Raw genomic sequence first — 18,937 nt, forward strand, 5'->3', positions numbered from 1 at the left:
CCATGTATAAAATTTACCACCATATGTACATAGGCAGCCAGATGCCAAAATTATTGTTCTCTGCCCAAAAGCTGGGGGACAACGAGTGAGGCAGATGATTAGGTCTACAAGAAGCTGAAAATCCCAAAGCATCAGAGGCTGCAGTGTGGAGGATGGGTGGAGGCACAGTATGGATGCAGAAGGGAAGAGTAGCTGAGCCCGTGCACAACTTGAAGTATAAGTCAGAGGTCAAACAAATAGCAGTATTTTGGTTTAGCTATGACAGCTGTAGAAGGTATAAGGAAAAAATAAGTGCTCACATCTGATGTACCAGCAGAGGTGTTTATTCTGTAGAAGTGAGAAGAACAAAGAAGGTGTATACACAATTACTTAAAACAATTTCAGCAAATACAGATTTTCTCCCCCCCCAACCAAAAATACTTTGTGATCAAAATTTATTTTGCTTTTTCCCAAACCTCAAGTATATACCAGAGTTAGACTGGATGTGCTGTTGTCAGATAGAAATAGAAACCAAAAAAAAAAAAAAATGCTGTAGGCAAGGCCATTAACTTTTTGCCCGTGTCTCAGATCTTTGACTAGGACTTTTTAAAAAAAATATTTCCAAATGATGCTGATTATGTTTTTATAAAAAGTATCCAGTCACTGGAACACTGAACACTTAAGACTTTCCTTTGTTTGCAAATCCTTATTTTCTGCTAGCTTTTCCAGATATGATAGTGATGGGGGAATCCAATCGGTAGATAGGTCCACACCTTAGCAGTCGCATTAAAAGGATACTCTGGAAGAAAAGAGAATATTAAAAAAAGGTAAGAATTGTTTCATTTACAGGGAAAATTTGTCTTCTGAGAATATATGTCTTTAACATAATGTTGGAGGGCCTATTTGCCTTTGGTTTATATTGCCGTACATGTGATAAGAAGTATTTATTTTAAAGGTAGGTTTTCTTATGTGATACTTGTGAGGATGGACATATTCTGAAAGTTGTGAAGTCCTCAGTGAAGATGAGTATACAGTGGTTGCAAAGAGACTATGCTACCATCTTCATGTTGGAAGGGGTTTATCCAGAAAAGGACTAACTCACATTAGCAGGATGGTGTGGAGGAGCTTTACTGATGCTATCTTTGCCAGTTCTGTGGCTCTTCAATTGAATGGTCTGTCAATTCAGCACTTTTCATAAGAATTATTCATTCAAAAATGAGTACAAATACGAACAAAACATGGATGCAGGGATATAATTTGATACTACAAAGCATTCTTTATTTCTGTCTTCAAATCATGTCCCTACAGCCTCATAACATCCAAAATCAGCGCTCTCATTGTTTTTACTATACAAACTTGTCCTTCCCCCAGAGTTTATAATTCAGCCATTTTAATTTGTTCTGGGCAAAGTTGGCAAACTGATTCCATATCTTGGAGGGAATTTGTTTGATTGGGGTGTAGGGGGGAGGCTAAAGCAGTTAAGCTGGAAATTTTATTTTAGACTTTGAGAGGTCAATGCATAATTTGAAAGTTTAGAGATGCTTTTCTGATTGCCTCTAGCTAAATGACAACTGCTCTGATAATCTGATATGCTATCATAGATTCTGGCATGTGTTGATCCATGCTGGATTCTACCTTTTAAAGGCAGAGATACTAGAGCAGGCATGGAAGGATACAGATGCAGTAAGGGGAAGGATGTAAAGGAGTATAATCCTACAAAAAGATCTACCTGGGCAAACTCCATGTACAATTAATTTCAGCGAGACTCTGCACAGATGCAGGAGTCGGCCTGGCCAGGTATGTAATTCATAAAACAGAAAGTCAGCCCACGATTTCCCCCCATTCCCCCAAACTCCAGCTCTCCTTGTTATTAACAACGTGTTTGGCTTGCTCTTTATTCTTCTTCTATTCTATATTTATTTAATTGGTTTTTCAGATGCCCCTCAGTTACAGTCAGTGATGTCAAAAGCATAATTTCATGATTTGCTTAAAGGGAAAAAAAAGTCAAGATTATTTACAGCCAGTGTACAAAGACCTTTCTACAATAAAGGTGTTCTGGACAAAGGCTGAGCTGAGGGATCATGTTCCAGGCAGAAGAAATTAGACCCTAACATGCTGCTGTTTTTATATTCAAATTGTATGCTACACCTAACAAAACCACATCAAGTCTCAGTTTATCAATGAGAACATGGAATATCTTGGTAGCATGACACTTAGCCAAACATAAATAACAAGGAAGCACAAAAAACAGAAGTGATATGAAACCCTCCTCTGGAGTGTATACTAAAGACATAATTGGATGTCAGAAAAAGGAGATTTTAAAAGATACTTTAGTATTTTTCTTACATGAAAAGCTGGTTTCCACCCCTTCCAAAAGGAAGTGCGACAGATTAAGACATCTGCTGAATTCCTTTAAAAGCTCCCAAAACAACATTTGGTGTTTCCTGAGCTTTTCATTTCAAAATTATCTTTTAATTACCGATGAATTGCTGCAGATGCAATTTGGCACGTATGTTCTTTCAGATTATGGGTTGGCCGGATAGTCTTTGGAATTACTCCGGTTCCCCACTGCAACCTTTCAATGGTTTGTCCAAAAAACTTTCACCATGCCAGTTTTCTTCAACATCGTTAACCCTAAATATTCAGCTAAAAGAATGAGGAGTACTTGTGGCACCTTAGAGACTAAGAAATTTATTTGGGCATAAGCTTTCATAGGCTAAAAACCACTTCATCAGATGCATGCAGTTGAAAATACTGTAGGAAGATATATACAGAGAAGATGAAAAATGGGGGGTGCCATACCAACTATAACGAGACTAATCCATTAAGGTGGGCTATTATTAGCAGGAGGAAAAAAAGTTTGTAGTGATAATCAGGATGGCCCATTTCAAACAGTTGACAAGAAGTGAGAGTAACAGTAGGGGAAAAATTAGCATAGGGAAATAGTTTTTAGTTTGTGTAATGACCCATTCATTCCCTGTTTTTATTCAAGCCTAATTTAATGGTGTCCAGTTTGCAAATTAATTCCAGTTCTGCAATTTCTCATTGGAGTCTATTTTTGAAGCTTTTCTGTTGCAAAATTGCCACCTTTAAGTCTGTTACTTAAGTGACCAGAGCGGTTGAAGTGTTCTCTGACTGGTTTTTGAACATTATAATTCTTGATGTCTGATTTGTGTCCATTTATTCTTTTGCGTAGAGACTGTCCGGTTTGGCCAATGTATGTGGCATAGGGGCATTGCCGACACAGGATGGCATAGATCACATTGGTAGATGTGCAGGTGAATGAGCCCCTGATGGTGTGGCTGATGTGATTAGGTCCTATGATGGTGTCCCTTGAACAGATATGTGGACAGAGTTGGCAACAGGCTTTGTTGCAAGGATAGGTTCCTGGGTTAGTGTTTTTATTGCATCGTGTGTGGTTGCTGGTGAGTATTTGCTTCAGGTCAGGTGAGAGTGAGGGATCGTCCTTCAGGATAGGTTGTAGATCCTTGATGATGTGCTGGAGAGGTTTTAGTTGGGGGCTGGAGGTGCCATTCTGTTACTTTCTTTGTTGGGCCTATCCTGTAATAGGTGACTTCTGGGTACTCTTCTGGCTCTGTCAATCTGTTTCTTCACTTCAGCTGGTGGGTATTGAAGTTTTAAGAATGCTTGATCGAGATCTTGTAGGTGTTTGTCTCTGTCTGAGGGATTGGAGCAAATGCGATTGTATCTTAGAGCTTGGCTATAGACAAGGGATCGTGTGGTGTGATTATCACTAAAAAGTTTTTTTTTCTCCTGCTGATAATAGCCCACCTTAATTAATTAGTCTTGTTAGAGTTGGTATGGCAACTCCCATTTTTTCATGTTCTCTCTGTGTGTATATATCTATATATATTGTATTTTCCACTGCCTGCATCTGATGAAGTGGGTTTTAGCCCACGAAAGCTTATGCCCAAATAAATTTCTTAGTCTCTAAGGTGCCACAAGTACTCCTCGTTCTTTTTGCTGATACAGACTAACATTCAAAACCTAAATATGAAACCTAAATATTCAAAAATCAGGAATCGGAACCCTCCAAAAATCATGAGTTTGGCTCAAAAGTATTTTTTCCAGATTGTGTTGCTTGTGGTGGTAGGGGGCAGGGCTTGACAAAGCCCTGGCTGGATGATTTAATTGGTGTTGGTCCTTGTTTGAGCAGGGGGTTGGACTAGATGACCTCCTGAGGTCTCTCCCAACCCTAATCTTCTATGATTCTAAAAGTCTCACTTCCAGTTTATATCTTTTTGTTCCTAAAAGCCTATGCTTCAGGGTTCTTGCTGGCCACTAGCAGGAGTCAAAAGGGGATTTTTCCCTCCCCCAATATTTTCTGGGAGGTTTTTTATCTCCTTCCTCTGGAGCATCAGGGATGGCCATGGCTGGAGATGGGCCATTGGACAGGGAGGGCCAGGGCTCTGAGGTGGCACTGAGCATTTTTCTCTCTTGTTTTTGTTTATATGCTCGGAATCTAACTGATTGCCATCTGTGGCATCTGGAAGGAATTTCGTTCAAATCAGATTGGAAGTGACCCTGGATGTTTGCACCTTCCTCTGCAGCATGTGGGTGTGGGTCACTTGACAGGTTTACATGGGTATATTTTAATTATTTCTTTACCATTGCAGGGGCCCCAACTACCATTGCACCTTGGTCCCTTCTATTATCTGCCTGTGACAAATAACAATCTCGTCTCCTGTGAGCTGTAATACTTTGGTCTAATTTCAGTGTTTGAGGTTAGAGTGTGGATGGTGGGTAGTGTTGGTGGCCAATGCTATACAGGAGGTCAGACTAGATGGTGGTCCCTTGTGGCCTTAAACTCTATTACTCAAAAAGCATGGTTGATCCCTCCACAACTCTCACTCCAGCCTGACTGCGCTATCTCCTCCATCTCATACACACATCTTCTGCTTCTGGGCTCCTCATATGGAAGCTGGAGGCAGGGACAGTGCCCAGGGGGTCAGGAAGGGGGAGGGGGAGAAGAGGGACATGGGCAATGGGCAGGAATATGAGGCACATCCAGTGTCCTAAGTGGACAAGGACTGTATCCAAGGAGGAGGGAAGAAAACTGGACAGGGACAGTGTGGCTACTCGGAGCCCACCAATACATATCAACAGTTTGGGCTGTCTAGACTGTTGTTGACCCAGCTGGTTCATGGTTATCACATGTTTTGATTGACAACTTTGTTTCCTTTTGTTTGCTCCAAAAAAACCCACCTTGAAGGATCAGGCCAAAAGAAAAAAATACAGAAAACTATTAAATTCAACCAACCTCACAATCCACCGAGAGATGTTTCTGTTCTTTGCTTGTGTCCTGACAGGCTGTAATTTGTCATATATGATGAAGACTATCAATCATACATACAGTTTCTGGAACTTTCTGGTAAACAGAGGGACTAGACTATGCATGAGTCCCAGGCTGGATAAAGAATAATGCCACATAGCTCCATATTGTGTCCCAGAAGCTGACAAAGGAGTTGATGCTAATAGCTGTCAGTGCGTGCATATATAAACAGTTTTATATTTGTATTTAATTTTGAGACAGTTATTCATGAGGTCGTGTACTGACAATCACAAGTGAGTCGGGGAAGCGAGGGGTTTTATGGTGCCAGTAACTGTCATTAGAGACTTTGGTCCTCTGAACATCAGTGCTATCTCACTTTCTGAAGCTCCTGTCTCAGCCAGTATGGCAGGGGTTGTCCCAATCTGTGCAGTAGTTTAGACAGTTCCACATTGTGATCTCTGTAGTAGCTTGAAAGAAAAGCTCTAGACTGAGGGAAGAGGGGAAAAGGAACAAAGATAATTTACATTAAAAATTGGCACCCCTGTGGGGAACAATCTTGCTGAAAAAGCAAAGAGACAAACCAGGTAAAATTCTGAAAGGAACAGTGTCCACATTTTTATGGCCCACAATTTCAGTTCTCTTAGTATCATTGTGACAGGAAAATTTCCTGGACAAACCTTATTAAGTTAAACCTTATTAAACTGAATTCAATATCTTTTGGATCCATTGTATTAAAATGCATTTGTTTAGGTTCTTGTGGGATTGTATGCAACTTTTCTAGGAGACTGACTAATGTAAATGTATGGAGAAAAACCCTTTGTTTATTGGTTACCTGCTTCTTGAAACTCCAGATGAAAGACCCCATAATTGTATAAAAGATGGATCAAACTCTTCAAGTGTGTGCCAGTTCTGAGCTGAGGCTGTTATGTGACCATAGAAGAGATGCCTTTGTGGGGTTTGAAGGACTAACTACCTGCCACAGGCAATGCTGGAGTTGGGATGATCACCAGTAAGCTTATTAGCACGAGTGAAGCAAGCAGGTCAGCTTTCACTGTCTGAGTTTGCTGGGAGAATTCACATCTGTGCAGCCTGGAAATGTCCCAGTCAGCAGGGACATGCATCACCACACAAAGAAGCAATGACTGGGAAGCTAAAAGCCTGAGTATGAATGCATTTGTTGGACAAATACAGGTGTGGTTATCCTGAACTGTAGGTTTTTAAAAAAAAAAAACATTAAAAAAATGAACCATCCTTTATTCCTGAGCCCCAAGCATGATGCTGCATGAGTTTTTCACAAACTGTAACTCAGATCTCTAGAAAAGTGGTACCTCTTGATCCATTGGTGGGTATTTTCGGCCTTTGCTTTTTCCCAGGCATTTGGTCTTCCCTCCTTCCAGCAGCTGACACCAAAAGCCTTTCTGAGGGTCAAACCTAAAAGGGATAATATCTTATGAAAGGTTTAATTATGGAAGAACCTTCAGTCACTAAATAGTCAGTTAGCCAGCTATGTGATATCTCGGATGTTTTACTTCTTCCAAGTAGGGAGAGAACCGATATTACAGTGTCTTAGATGGCCACTGTATGCTCAAGAACAATTTATGCAGTGAAATACATGTTTGAGAACATTATCAATTGCTTGAAGATATCCATTTCTCCAAAGAGTCTACAGAGCCCCATGTGTGATGTTTTTGGGGTATCTGTACAATGTATGAATTCTACTTACTAGATAGTCTCAGACAGCCGCTGTCCCAAAGCATATCCACCATTGCAGAAAGAACGTAGAGCAAATATACAACAGACTAAGGACAACAGGGAGTACTTAACTTTAACTACTGTGCTTTGATGGGACAATAGATATGCTAAGTGAGTTTCCATGAGCTGTTTGAAAGACACTTCCTTCTCTTGTCTGAAGGGGTCAGGAAATAGAGAGTGGCAATTCCCTAAGCAGGACAAAGACAGAGGTGACAAAGAAGGCATTTAAAGTGAACTCAGAGGGAATGTCTGATGGATACACAAGAAGTTTGGGCAGGAGAGGGTAAGGAGATTCATAGATTAATAGATATTAAGGTCAGAAGGGACCATTATGATCATCTAGTCTGACCTCCTGCACAATGCAGGCCACAGAATCTCACCCACCCACTCCTGCAATAAACCTCTCACCTATGTCTGAGCTATTGAAGTCCTCAAATCGTGGTTTAAAGACTTCAAGGTGCAGAGAATCCTCCAGCAAGTGACCCATGCCCCATGCTGCAGAGGAAGGCAAAAAACCCCAGGGCCTCTTCCAATCTGCCCTGGAGGAAAATTCCTTTCTGACCCCAAATATGGCGATCAGCTGAACCCTGAGCATGTGGGCAAGAATCACCAGCCAGATACCCAAGAAAGAATTCTCTGTAGTAACTCAGATCCCACCCCATCTAACATCCCATCACAGGCCAGAGTCAGTAGGTACACTGGGAGAAAAGGCTCCATGTTTTAAAAAAAAAAAAAAAAAAAAAAAAGCAAGCCATGCACCACAATGAACTTGCTGGATAGTCCCAGGTAACCTTGATCCCAGCCCAAAGAATGTGCTGGAGTATTGAGGAAATGGAAGCACAGAAATACATGCAGGATTTATGATTTTTATATAGATATGTATTTCTTAAGTTATTAAACAAAGACCAATGCTGTGTTTTGAATCCTGTGAAAAGACTGTGTGTTATGTGGTATACCTTATCATACGTGCGCTGAGAGTTAAATTGTAACCCAGCACCTCACACCTTCAGGAGGTTCTGAGATAAGGCATGTTTAAGCTACAGGGGAGCCAGAAAAGTCTGGTGTCCGAGTGCTGGGCAGTGAGCTACATTGTCTAAACTCTCAGGAAGGCGTGTTAGACAGGGAATCTGCATCCTGAGAGTGTGCCAGGGATCTCAAGCCAATGGCAGAGAGTGACTGGACTGTTATACTCAGGAAGCCTAAAATACACGGGATCCAGAATCGATTCCCTTCACAGAAGTCTTGTGAATGGTCAAGAAGAGGCACTTGACTGGACTTGTGATATCACACACTTTTCCAGGTCAGAACTTGGTCCACTGGAAGTGCCAGAGATTTGAAAAAAGACCTATGGACCATGTTGACTTAAGTGGAAGCTAGATCCGGTCTCCTCTATGTGCATGCACACATCTGCCAGTAGTACTTTTTTAACAACATATTTCTTAGTTGTGTATTTTTGAGGCAACTAAAGCAGTGTTTAGATCCTCTGGAAGAAGTGGTTGGTTTGCCATTAATGTATCACTACACCTGGAGGGCTGGTTGCCTCATGTAATTGGTTCTAGATGTCACTTTCATTCCAAGACAGGCATCAGCATAAACACTGTCTCTAAACAATCTTTGCAGAAATTTGAAGTCTGATCATCACGTGTTTAAAATCAAAGATATAGGAATGTTAGATTACGGCATTAACACACTAAGGAAACAAGCAAAATATAGGGTTAAGTTTTGAATTTATTGCTATGGGACTTGGCAGCATGCATAAAACATTGAACAGGTTTACGTTTTTGCTGTTCAGCAGCTGTTTAAGAAGGATGAAGTATAATTGGCTGAAATGTAAAGTTAATTAGTTTCAGAATGTTTTGTTGCCCTGGGCCTATTCCTTAAACACCAACGCACCTGCAATTTGCTACTGCACATATGTGAACTCATTTCAGGAGAGGGGGACGGGAAGGGGGATCTTTTTTACCCCCTGCCCAGCCTGTTATCCCAGGGCTAATCCTTCTAGCCTAAATTTTCACGGTAATTATATCAATTAAAATTAAACCAGTCATTGATTAAATGGATATATTGATGGTAGATTCATTTCTATTTTGGACTTTTCAATCTGCTCATTGCATAGTGAAGTACTTTGGCTGGCTTGCACTAATTTCCCAAGAGAAGAAGTAATATAGTGTGCTGTGCTAAAGGAAAACTGTAGTACTATGCCCTAAACATTTCTGTCTCAGTATGAGTATATTCAACATTATGGGCAAGTCCAAAATTATAGAATGAAAAAGCCAAGCAATTCAGTTAAGCACCCCATTTTGTTCACGTTCTTGGGACTGTATAAAGTTGTACATTTTGTGCAAAGTATGTTATGTGATACTGTATTTGGGTGCAATGGAAATACTTAAGGATACAGTGTTAGTCTTAGCTGTAACTCAATTTTTCAAAAGAGAGCTAATGAGACCTCATATTTTGTAATTCCCCCTGCCCAGCACCTATCCTCCTTCCCTCCCTTATCTAAGGAACTTATATAGCCTCTGTTACTATAGTAACTGAGAACCTCACAATGTTTAATGTATTTATCCTCACAGCACTCCTGTGAGGTAGGGCAGTGCTATTATCCTTATTTTACAGATGAGGAATGGCAGCAGAGAAAGACCACGTGATTTTCCCAAGGTCACACAGGAAGTCTGTAGCAGAGCAGAGAATTGGACTGGGTATCCTGAGTTCAGGCAAGCACCCTAACTGCTTCTCCTCCACAAAAAAGCCTTCAAGGTTTGCTCCATCATGGAAAGAGCTACTTGCCCTTCACTTAGCAACCCCCAGGGATTCACAGGAGGTTAGAGGCATCTTTGCTGCTGCCCTGGCTCTGGTGTTCACGTGTCTCCCAGCTCCATGATAGCTTATGGTATGTTTACACAACAGCTGGGGGCCAGCTTCACAGCCGAAGTAGACAGACGTGTTAGCTCTGCACAAGCCAGCACACTAAAAATACTGTGACTGCAGCAGTGTGGGCTAGTTACCCGAGTACAATCCCACCCAACCCCCTGGCTTGGTAATCTGGCCACAGGAACATGGGTGGCAGCTCAAGATGACCACCTGAATACATACCCAGGGAGTTGGTGGGATTGTACTTGGGTAGACCGCCCATGCCACTGCAGACACTCTGATATTTTTAGCATACTAACATGAGCAGAGGTAGCATGTGTCTTTGAAGCACTTGGAGGAGAGGAAAGTGATCAGGAACAGTTAACATGGATTCACCAATGGCAAGTCATGCCTGACCTGATTGCCTTCTACGATGAGATAACTGGCTCTGATATGGGGAAAGTAGTAGACGAGATATATCTTGATTTTAGTAAAGCTTGTGATACAGTCTCCCACAGTATTCTTGCCAGCAAGTTAAAAAAGTACAGATTGGATGAATGGACTATAAGGTGGATGGAAAGCTGGCTAGATTGTTGGGCTCAACGGGTAGTGATCAATGGCTCAATGTCTAGTTGGCAGCCGGTATCAAGCGGAGTGCCCCAGGAGTCAGTCCTGGGGCTGGTTTTATTCAACATCTTTAATAATGATCTGGATGATGGGATAGATGTGGTGTTTAGATGTTGCTTGTAATTATTAGAATTGGGAGCACTGGCTGTTGGGAGTCTGAAAGGACAGGAAACAGGAAGGAGGGGGGAGGAATTGAGAGGCTGGGAGAAAGCTACAGGGGGTGCAGCAGCAGCTTGGTAAAGAGGTTTCCACTTTGAAAATAAAGTCCTGTTGAAGCTTGTTAGTACCTTGCCTGGTTGATACAACATTTTGGCGACGAGGATGGATCTTCTGTCTCTGAACCCACCAGCACCCTTTCTGCAAAGCCTAGGTGAGCCTCCAATTGCTTTTACTACCTGGATCCATACGTTTCAGACTTATCTACTTGCAATCAGTGCTACAGAGATTTCTGAAGTAAGAAAGCATGCTCTGCTTATCCACTGCCTTGGAGCAGAAGGGCAGCGTATATTTTACACTTTTCCTCTTGCAGATGATAAATATGAGATTGCACTCACTGCATTAAATAATTTTTTTGTGCCAAAAGTGAATGTAGTAGCTAATCACTACAGATTTTGCCAGTGTGAGCAAAAACCAGGGGAAACTATAATGCAGTATATTGCTTCTCTGAGGAGTCTGATTGTAATTTGTGACTTTTCAAATATGGCAGATGAGATGATTAGGGACCAGCTCATTGAGAAAACAACCAGGCTTCATGTAAGGGAACGCTTACTTCTAGAACCACAACATACACTAGAGAAACAATAACCATTGCTACTCAGATTGAGTCAGCTACAGCTGAAGCCAAAATAATGAGCATAGATACAGGAGGCACAGTCCAGGCATTGACTCCTTTGCAGAAAAGTTCACTACCACTGCAGACACACAATTGCAAGAGGAAAACTAATGAAAAACCACCAAATCAGCAAATTCAAAATACAGTAAAAACATATTTTTGCTTTGGATCCCCACAACACCTTGCAAGCTATACAGGATGTCCGGCAAAAGTAGCTCAGTGCAATAATTGCAAAAGAGTGGACATTTTGCTAAAGTATGTCACAGTAGCCAGTTCAATCAACAGGTGCATGCAGTTACAATACCAGATGTTACTGTGCTGAGCGTGGACAAAATCACTTCTGCACATATTCCAGAACAGATAAAGTGCACTGTAAACGTTTCTGCCATACCCTCAGGCAAACCACACTATTCAGCTAATGTTGGACGCTGCCTCAGCAGTATCTATACTACCTGATTCCATCTATCTGCATTACTTTAAAGATGTGCCTCTTACTGAACCCAAATTTCACTTGGTGTGCTATTTGAAAAAACATATTCCAGTACATGGTTGCCTGCCAGTAATAGTTACTTTTGGTGACTGCTGTGTAACTGCAGAGTTCTACATTGTCCACAAAGGCACTCCTATCCTGGGCAGAGATTTATTGGCTGCTTTAAATCTCAGGGTAGTTTATGGACAAATTGATCTTCCTCAGCAAAGCACTCTTGCGGTACACACACCAGTTTCAGCTGGGACCCAACACCAGGTTGAGGAGAAAATAGGCTGTGCTTATGGGTTTCTGCATAAAGTTAAAATGTAGAATAATGTGATGCCTGTATGATAGAAGTTACGGCGCTTACCATTTTCAGTCGGGGAAGCTGTTTCAGAGGAAGTTAGAAAATTTGTTCAAAAGGACATTATTGAAGAGATCGACTCCTCGGAATGGGTTTCACCTATAGTAGTGATGCAGAAGAAGGGTGGAGGCATTCGCCTTTGTGTGGACTTAAGGGAGCCAAATAAAGCTATTGTGATGGACAGCCATCCTCTTCCTCACACAGAAGTATTTGCAGAACTCCATGGAGCAAAGATGTTTTCTACTCTTGATTTGCAGAGAGCATACCACCAGGTTATGTTGCATAAAGAGAGCAGAGACCTCACAGCATTTATTAAACATGAAGTATTTTGTTTTAAATGTGTTCCATATGGTCTCACATCTGCCCCAAGTGCCTTTCAAAAAATGATGTAATTGATTCTGAAGAATCAACATGGAGTTCAGTGCTATCTGGATGATATTATCGTGTTTGGAAATACTTCGGAGAAGCATGACAATAACCTGCAGTCTGTACTAAACTGCATCAGCACAACAGGCCTCCAGTTCAATAGGTCCAAATGCAAATTTAGACAAACTGAACTCTCCTTTCTGGGGTATACAATTTCACAGGCTGGACTAAAACCTGATCCAGATCATAGCCTGGCAATTTCAAACACTCCTCTTAAAATCATAGAGAAAAAGGGACCTTTCACCTATCGACTTTCTGATGGGTGGGTATGGAATGCTTCTTATCTTGCACCTGCCTATATGCACCAAGAGGAGATTATGCCAACACCCAGTCTGCATTGGATAACTTCACCGTAGTACCTACACAACAAGACATTGCACTGGAACCGGGGCTTGAGAGACAGACTGTCAGACCCAGACGACCACCTGTCTGGACTAGAGACTATGTTATGTAGTATCTACAGTGTTTCAGTGTAATATTTCTGCCAACAGTATAGTGTCTTGTTTCATATTTGTTCCTGTGGTTAGAACAATAATGTTTATTTTAATTGGGAGAGTTTCTTAAGAGAGGAGGGAACGTGGTGTTTAGATGTTCCTTGTAATTATTAGAATTGGGAGCACTGGCTGTTGGGAGTCTGAAAGAACAGGAAACAGGAAGGAGCGGGGAGGAGTTGAGAGGCTGGGAGAAAGCTACAGGGGGTGCAGCAGCAGCTTGGTAAAGAGGTTTCCACTTTGAAAATAAAGTCTTGTAGAAGCTTGTTAGTACCTTGCCTGGTTGATAATACAATAGATTACACTCTCAGCAGGTTCATGGATGACACTAAACTGGGGGGAGAGGTAGATATGCTGGAGGATAGGAATAGGGTACAGAATGACCTAGACAAATTGGAGGATTGGGCCAAAAGAAATCTGATGAGGTTCAACAAGGACAAGTGCAGAGTGGGGTCATGTTCATCTCACCAACCTTATCTACTCCGACAGGGCCACTATGTCTTCATTCCCTCCTCCCATAAAGAATGGGTACGAGGGAAGATGGACAACCTTTTCCAGTGTGGGGGAGAGGGTGATCCAGGCATAGAGAGGGTTTCTTCTGTCAGCAGAGCTAACTGTAACAGAGGACTCACATTTTGGCTTAATATCCCATTCCTCCATTCTCCAAAATAGTCTCTCTCTCTGTCTCTCTCTCTCTCGCTAAAGCACTGTCTGACAGGAGACTTGGAAGCAACAGTTCTTGCATCATGTCTGCTCCAGTCAGGAGAGTGCTGTATAAGAATCTAGACAGATCAGATTAGATCTGTATTAGCTCTGTACCTGGCTTTCCCCTCTGTGAAAAGCAGCAGTTTAGTGCTGCCTGGCCATTTTTCTCTCCAACCTCTCTAGCCCCTCTGTTCTCTGAGTGGGAAACACAGCTACTGAGCCTCTCTGTTAACCATGTGAACACACAATCCCCACTTCTCTCTGCCTCAATGGTGAGGAGAGGGAAGAAAAATCCACAAAGGAACCACCAGTTCAAAATGCTGCAAAGCATGTGTTGTTTGTGGAAACAATGTGTTTAATGCCCTCTCCTACCAGCCAGTCAGGGCAAGGCAGGGACATCCTGTGGCCAAGAGGATGCAGCTAGAAAACTGGATAGGGATGTATCTTTAAAATAAAAAGTGTGTGTGTGTGGGGGGGGGGGGAGGAAACGGGGGACTTGGTGAGTGAGGCTGTATTAATTTTGAACCTCTGAGGGGTACTTGCACATGCAAATAGATATTTGCTGAGGCAAATTAGGTAACTACACATCTAATGTAATATTTGCCAGCAAATCCAGTAACTGCATTCAGACAGGTATCTGGATGTGCAATTTACCAGATTTACATGGCAGACTCCTCCTTGCTCCCACAAACACTGATCTTACCTTTTGTAATGAAGTGGAAATTTTCTGTAGTATTTTTACGAATCTTATGGGTGCCTCAGTTTCCCCTACATTTTGTATGGCTAGCTGGGGTGGGGGAAAAGGACTCCACTCTCAGGGAAGGCTGGGAGACATACATATGAATGTCTGAGCCAGAATGGGTCATTAAAAAAGGAACTGGTGGAGGTTGACTCCCAGTCAATGGAAAATCATGGAAGACAATGGAAAACACAATCACCAGGACATTGCTACCTAGTAACCAATGGCCAAGAGGGTTATGGATTTTCCCACCTCTCAGCAGGAAAGCTGAGAAAAGACCCCAGCTAGAGAACAAAGGACTCGGAAGGTGTGAAGTGGGAGGATAAGAGTTGGCTGCTGGAGGGAGTTGGGGTTCTCACCTGGGACTGACCAAGAAGGTCAGACAGAGACAGAGAAAGCTTGAACAATGGGGTTCATTACAGTTTGGCTGGGCTCTGGGCTAACCAAAATGGACTTACTCTATGCTTTAGCCTTTCTTTCTCTAAGCTAACTTAAGGTCTTCCTATGCAGTGTTCCAGTTGGCTAATAAACCCTACTGTTTTGACACTGTTTGAGTATCACTACGAATACTTGGTGAGGTGCATTAATCCCCAAAGAGTGTACAAATCTCTACCAAGTTTTCCCACCCAGGTTTCCCCGTATTGTTGCTCTTACATAAAGTTCTGTGGAAGGTATACCTTAGTGTACACACATACATACACACACCCCTCTGATCTTTTCACAGAGATGCCCTCTGAGTCTCACATCAAAAGTGCACGTGTCACCTAGACTCCTCAGAGCCAGAGGAGACTGGCAGCTCCACAGTTTCCATGCAAAGTTGGACTTGCTGATCAGAGCTCACGGTGTGAAGCAGAAGTGCTGAAGGCCCAGAGGTTCAATCTAAGGACGTGGTGAGGCCTAACCTATGAAGGGAGAGACAGACCCCTTCATGATCTGGCACACTGAAGGGGTTCCTCCTAGAGACTGTTTCAAAGCTGGAAATGTAGCACCGATCCTGTGGATTGTGACATCTTTCTTTAGCATTTTTTTACTTGAGGATCACAGAGCATATGTACAGACAGGAATTAACTCTTACAACATTAGTTTAATTTTAGTTTTTACAAATGCATCAGAATAATAAAAGGATAAACCCCAGTCTGGTTTAGTAGTGTATGTGAAGGATGATAGGTTAGGATTTAATTCTGCACTCACTTAGTGCTGGATGGAGTGCTTACTAACTGCTGAATGATATTTACCTCTGTGCAGGGCCATAAGCAGCATTTATGTCTCACTTGCATCCTATTTCGAGGGCTTCAGTAGCATTTAAGTGGTGCACAGCCCTTATTCTTTGCACCAGGGTGAATTTCACACTCCTGTGAGAAGCCATATTGATGTTTATGGATTACATATGGCAATAAGCTTGTTGTCCAGTAGTATTTGCACAGTTGGGTCCTTGGCTTGCATTCTGACAATTTTAAAAATGTGTGTTGTATGCTTAATAAACAGCAATGACTTTGAAGAAGCCTATCCAATTGATTTTATATTGACATTCTTAATGTGAAGCTACCACATTGTTTAATGTTGTTTCCTCTTCCATGCAAACCTGTGTGTTTCCTCCACACACTTGCGTTCTCAGTGTTTCTGAACTGTGATTGTACAATTTTATAGAACTGTTTACAACTCATTTTCCTGTTTAAATAAAGGTGATACCAACTTTATAACTTGAATGTGACTCCACTGACTTCAGTTTAGTTACCGAAGGGAAAATTTTGTCCCCAAATATATTGAACACATAACAAAAGGCACGGAAGATGTGCAGTGTGGCAGGTATGCAAACATCAGGAGCTTAGCTGTGTATTCAAAATTCCTGCCAGCACTTTGTACACATTATGAACCAAGGACTTACAAAATTACATTCCAGAAAATGAAACTGTTTACCTAGGAAAAGCTATTTTGAAAAGCAATGTTTTTTAAGAGACTTTTTTTTTTAAAAAAAGAAGAAGCCTGCACAATTCTGGGCTTATACTTAGTATAACCCACAAGTGTTATCAGTATAACCCACAAGTGTTGTTTGTTCTGGAAAAGATTGACGAGGAACCATTGCAGTATTACCCTCAAGTAAAACTGGAGGCGGTGTGTGGGAGATGAAAACTTCCGTGCTGGAGTTATGTCACTCCTATGGTTGTATCATTCCTCCCTGTATCACTCCTATGGAGATGGAAAAGTGTAGGATTTGCTTCTCCTCCTCCCTGATTGTGGAATGGACATGGATTATTACCCCAAGCCCTGCAGACATAGGAATCTGTAGGAGGAAATGACCACCCAAGCAGATGCTGAATATTTGGAGAGCCCCTGTAGCCCTTCACCTTCATAAGAGGCTGTTGGTTTCTTGGCTCCATGGAATACCCCCAATACAGAGCTTGACTCCATGGAATACCCCCAGTACAGAGCTTGCCCCTGGAAGTCAGCTGTAAGTGAGGTTCCCTAATGTGGAAAGGCCCAGTGTAAATGCTTCTTCCTTATTTACTGTGGATCTGGGAGGGTTAATATCCACCCAGTCCAAATTCCTGCAGAGATCCGAGAGCTGATGGTGAACTCTCTGCAGGGACTGGGAAAGGACAGGGAGATAGTTAACCACCCTTTCATGTGATCCAGGGGAAATCTATATCTTTCAGGTCTCCTACATGTGTAGATCTCAGACCTGAACTGAACTCATTACAGGCACCTTTGAAAAAAGGACTTCACTGATCCAGGGCCATTGAAGTCAATGGAAAGTGTATAAAAGGCACACTAGACAGTAGGCTACTCCTCTGATTGCCTTTGGGCCTCACACTGGGGGATGAGCTTCCACTAAATATAGGCAGAGAAGCTAGTGTTGCCTATATTTAAGGCTGCCTGACACTTCCCATTATAAGATCCTCTTTTCTGTTCTTATAACTTCATCAAACTTCAAAAGCTAAAATTTTCCCTGTTGGGTGTTTTCCTCAGGTTTGGGAAGTTTCAGCAAAGCCATTTCTGAGCACAAGATTAGGGAAAAATACATTGCTTTGCTCATGCCAAAAAACACGACTCTTTCAGCTGCAGGGAAACTCTCATGATTAAGGCTGTTAAATGATGCACTAGGTGACTGGATTCTACCACTGCCTCAGCCACAGAATTTCTGTGTGATGCTAAACAAATCCCTTAAACCATACTTTTCACAGGTGATTACTAATTGCGCGTTCCTCATTTTCTGGGTGCCTGACTTGAGACCCTAGTGTTTGATTTGCAGAGGTGCAGTTGATTTGCAGTGAATGCTCAGAAGCCAGTGGGAGCTATGCTTTGGATAGATAAAATGCTATATAATGCTAAGAACTCTCAAAAATCAGGCCAGATGCATCTCAAATTGGGCATGCAAGATTATGTGTATTTATGACTTTGGTGTCTGTGTCTGTTTCCTATCTGTAAAATGGGGATAATACCCCATCACCTCTCAGGGCTGTTGTGAAAAATAACCTGAATAATGTTTGTGAAGTACTCAAAAACTACAGTGAGGAGCACCATAGCAACAACCATGAAGAAATTAATAATTCTGTCTTCAGAGCAGAGTTTGGATGGTGTGAAGTAAATAAATTCTGGGGCCTCACATTGAGCTATGGGTGTGGGGAGAAATGGACTAGTTGTTCATTCAGTGAGCGCCATCTATCCTGTGCACTGAATGAGGCAGGGGTCCTATAGGTAAAATAGTATGTGATCTTATCATGAAAGACTGTATCAGAATCGATATACTCAAGGGGGCTGATTTTTGAGTGCTTGACCTTGCAAACTTAATATTCTTTTAATGTAATTTTTTGTTTGTAACTGATGATAAATTGTATGTGGGATGTATGGATGTACCTAATCATATACAACAGAAGAAATTAAACTGTTACAGACTCACGTTAGAGCTTCAGAGTAATTATAATGAGGTGAGACTCCCAAAAACTTCTGTACTTCATCCATCACTGTCGCTGGGTCACTTCTTAGCTGCTGTCCATCAATAATTAGCAACTGTAAGGATAGATTGTCCATTTAAGACAAAAGACTCAGTTCAATAAACTAAGCTACCTCACTTCCTCTGTGACACAACTGAAGGCAAGGTGGATTTGAGATAATATGGCATCAATAGCAGTCGTGCAATTCAGCTGTTTCTAGCCTTAATTTCTTTCAGCTCTGCATCTTGCTGGAGATGTATAGTCTTGCATCTGGCAACTGAGGGAACCGCTTGGATGCCTACATTGTTCTCCCCAATATAGTTATTTTTGCATGCACAAGCAAAGAATAAAATAAAAATCTCAAAGATTTACAGAATACTGAGAAAAACAGATTTAAAAAAGCTTGATTAGATAAGTCAGACATACAAAATATTCAAAAGCATTAAAATACACACTGAGCTTTTAGAGAAATAAGCAC

At 41.8% G+C, this 18,937-nt stretch overlaps 1 protein-coding gene across 2 annotated transcripts in view; it reads right to left on the bottom strand.

Moving 5' to 3' along the window:
• Positions 1-307: 307 nt before the first annotated feature.
• The window catches only part of NDST4 (N-deacetylase and N-sulfotransferase 4), a 174,611-nt gene continuing 155,981 nt past the window's right edge, over positions 308-18,937 (bottom strand). The window contains exons 13-16 of one of the 2 annotated variants that reach the window (XR_007356276.2): positions 18,426-18,535; positions 6,601-6,703; positions 5,261-5,759; positions 308-778 (exon numbers count right to left, since the gene is read on the bottom strand). Coding sequence is in view for 1 of the 2 variants with exons in the window: in XM_048847159.2 (XP_048703116.2) it covers positions 686-778; positions 6,601-6,703; positions 18,426-18,535 (306 nt within the window). In the remaining variant the exon portion in view is untranslated. The remainder of the gene's footprint in view (positions 779-5,260; positions 5,760-6,600; positions 6,704-18,425; positions 18,536-18,937) is intronic. The other variant, XM_048847159.2, reaches the window with a different exon arrangement.

Source organism: Caretta caretta, chromosome 4 (genome assembly GCF_965140235.1).
Source record: "Caretta caretta isolate rCarCar2 chromosome 4, rCarCar1.hap1, whole genome shotgun sequence".
Classification (NCBI taxonomy): domain Eukaryota; kingdom Metazoa; phylum Chordata; order Testudines; family Cheloniidae; genus Caretta; species Caretta caretta.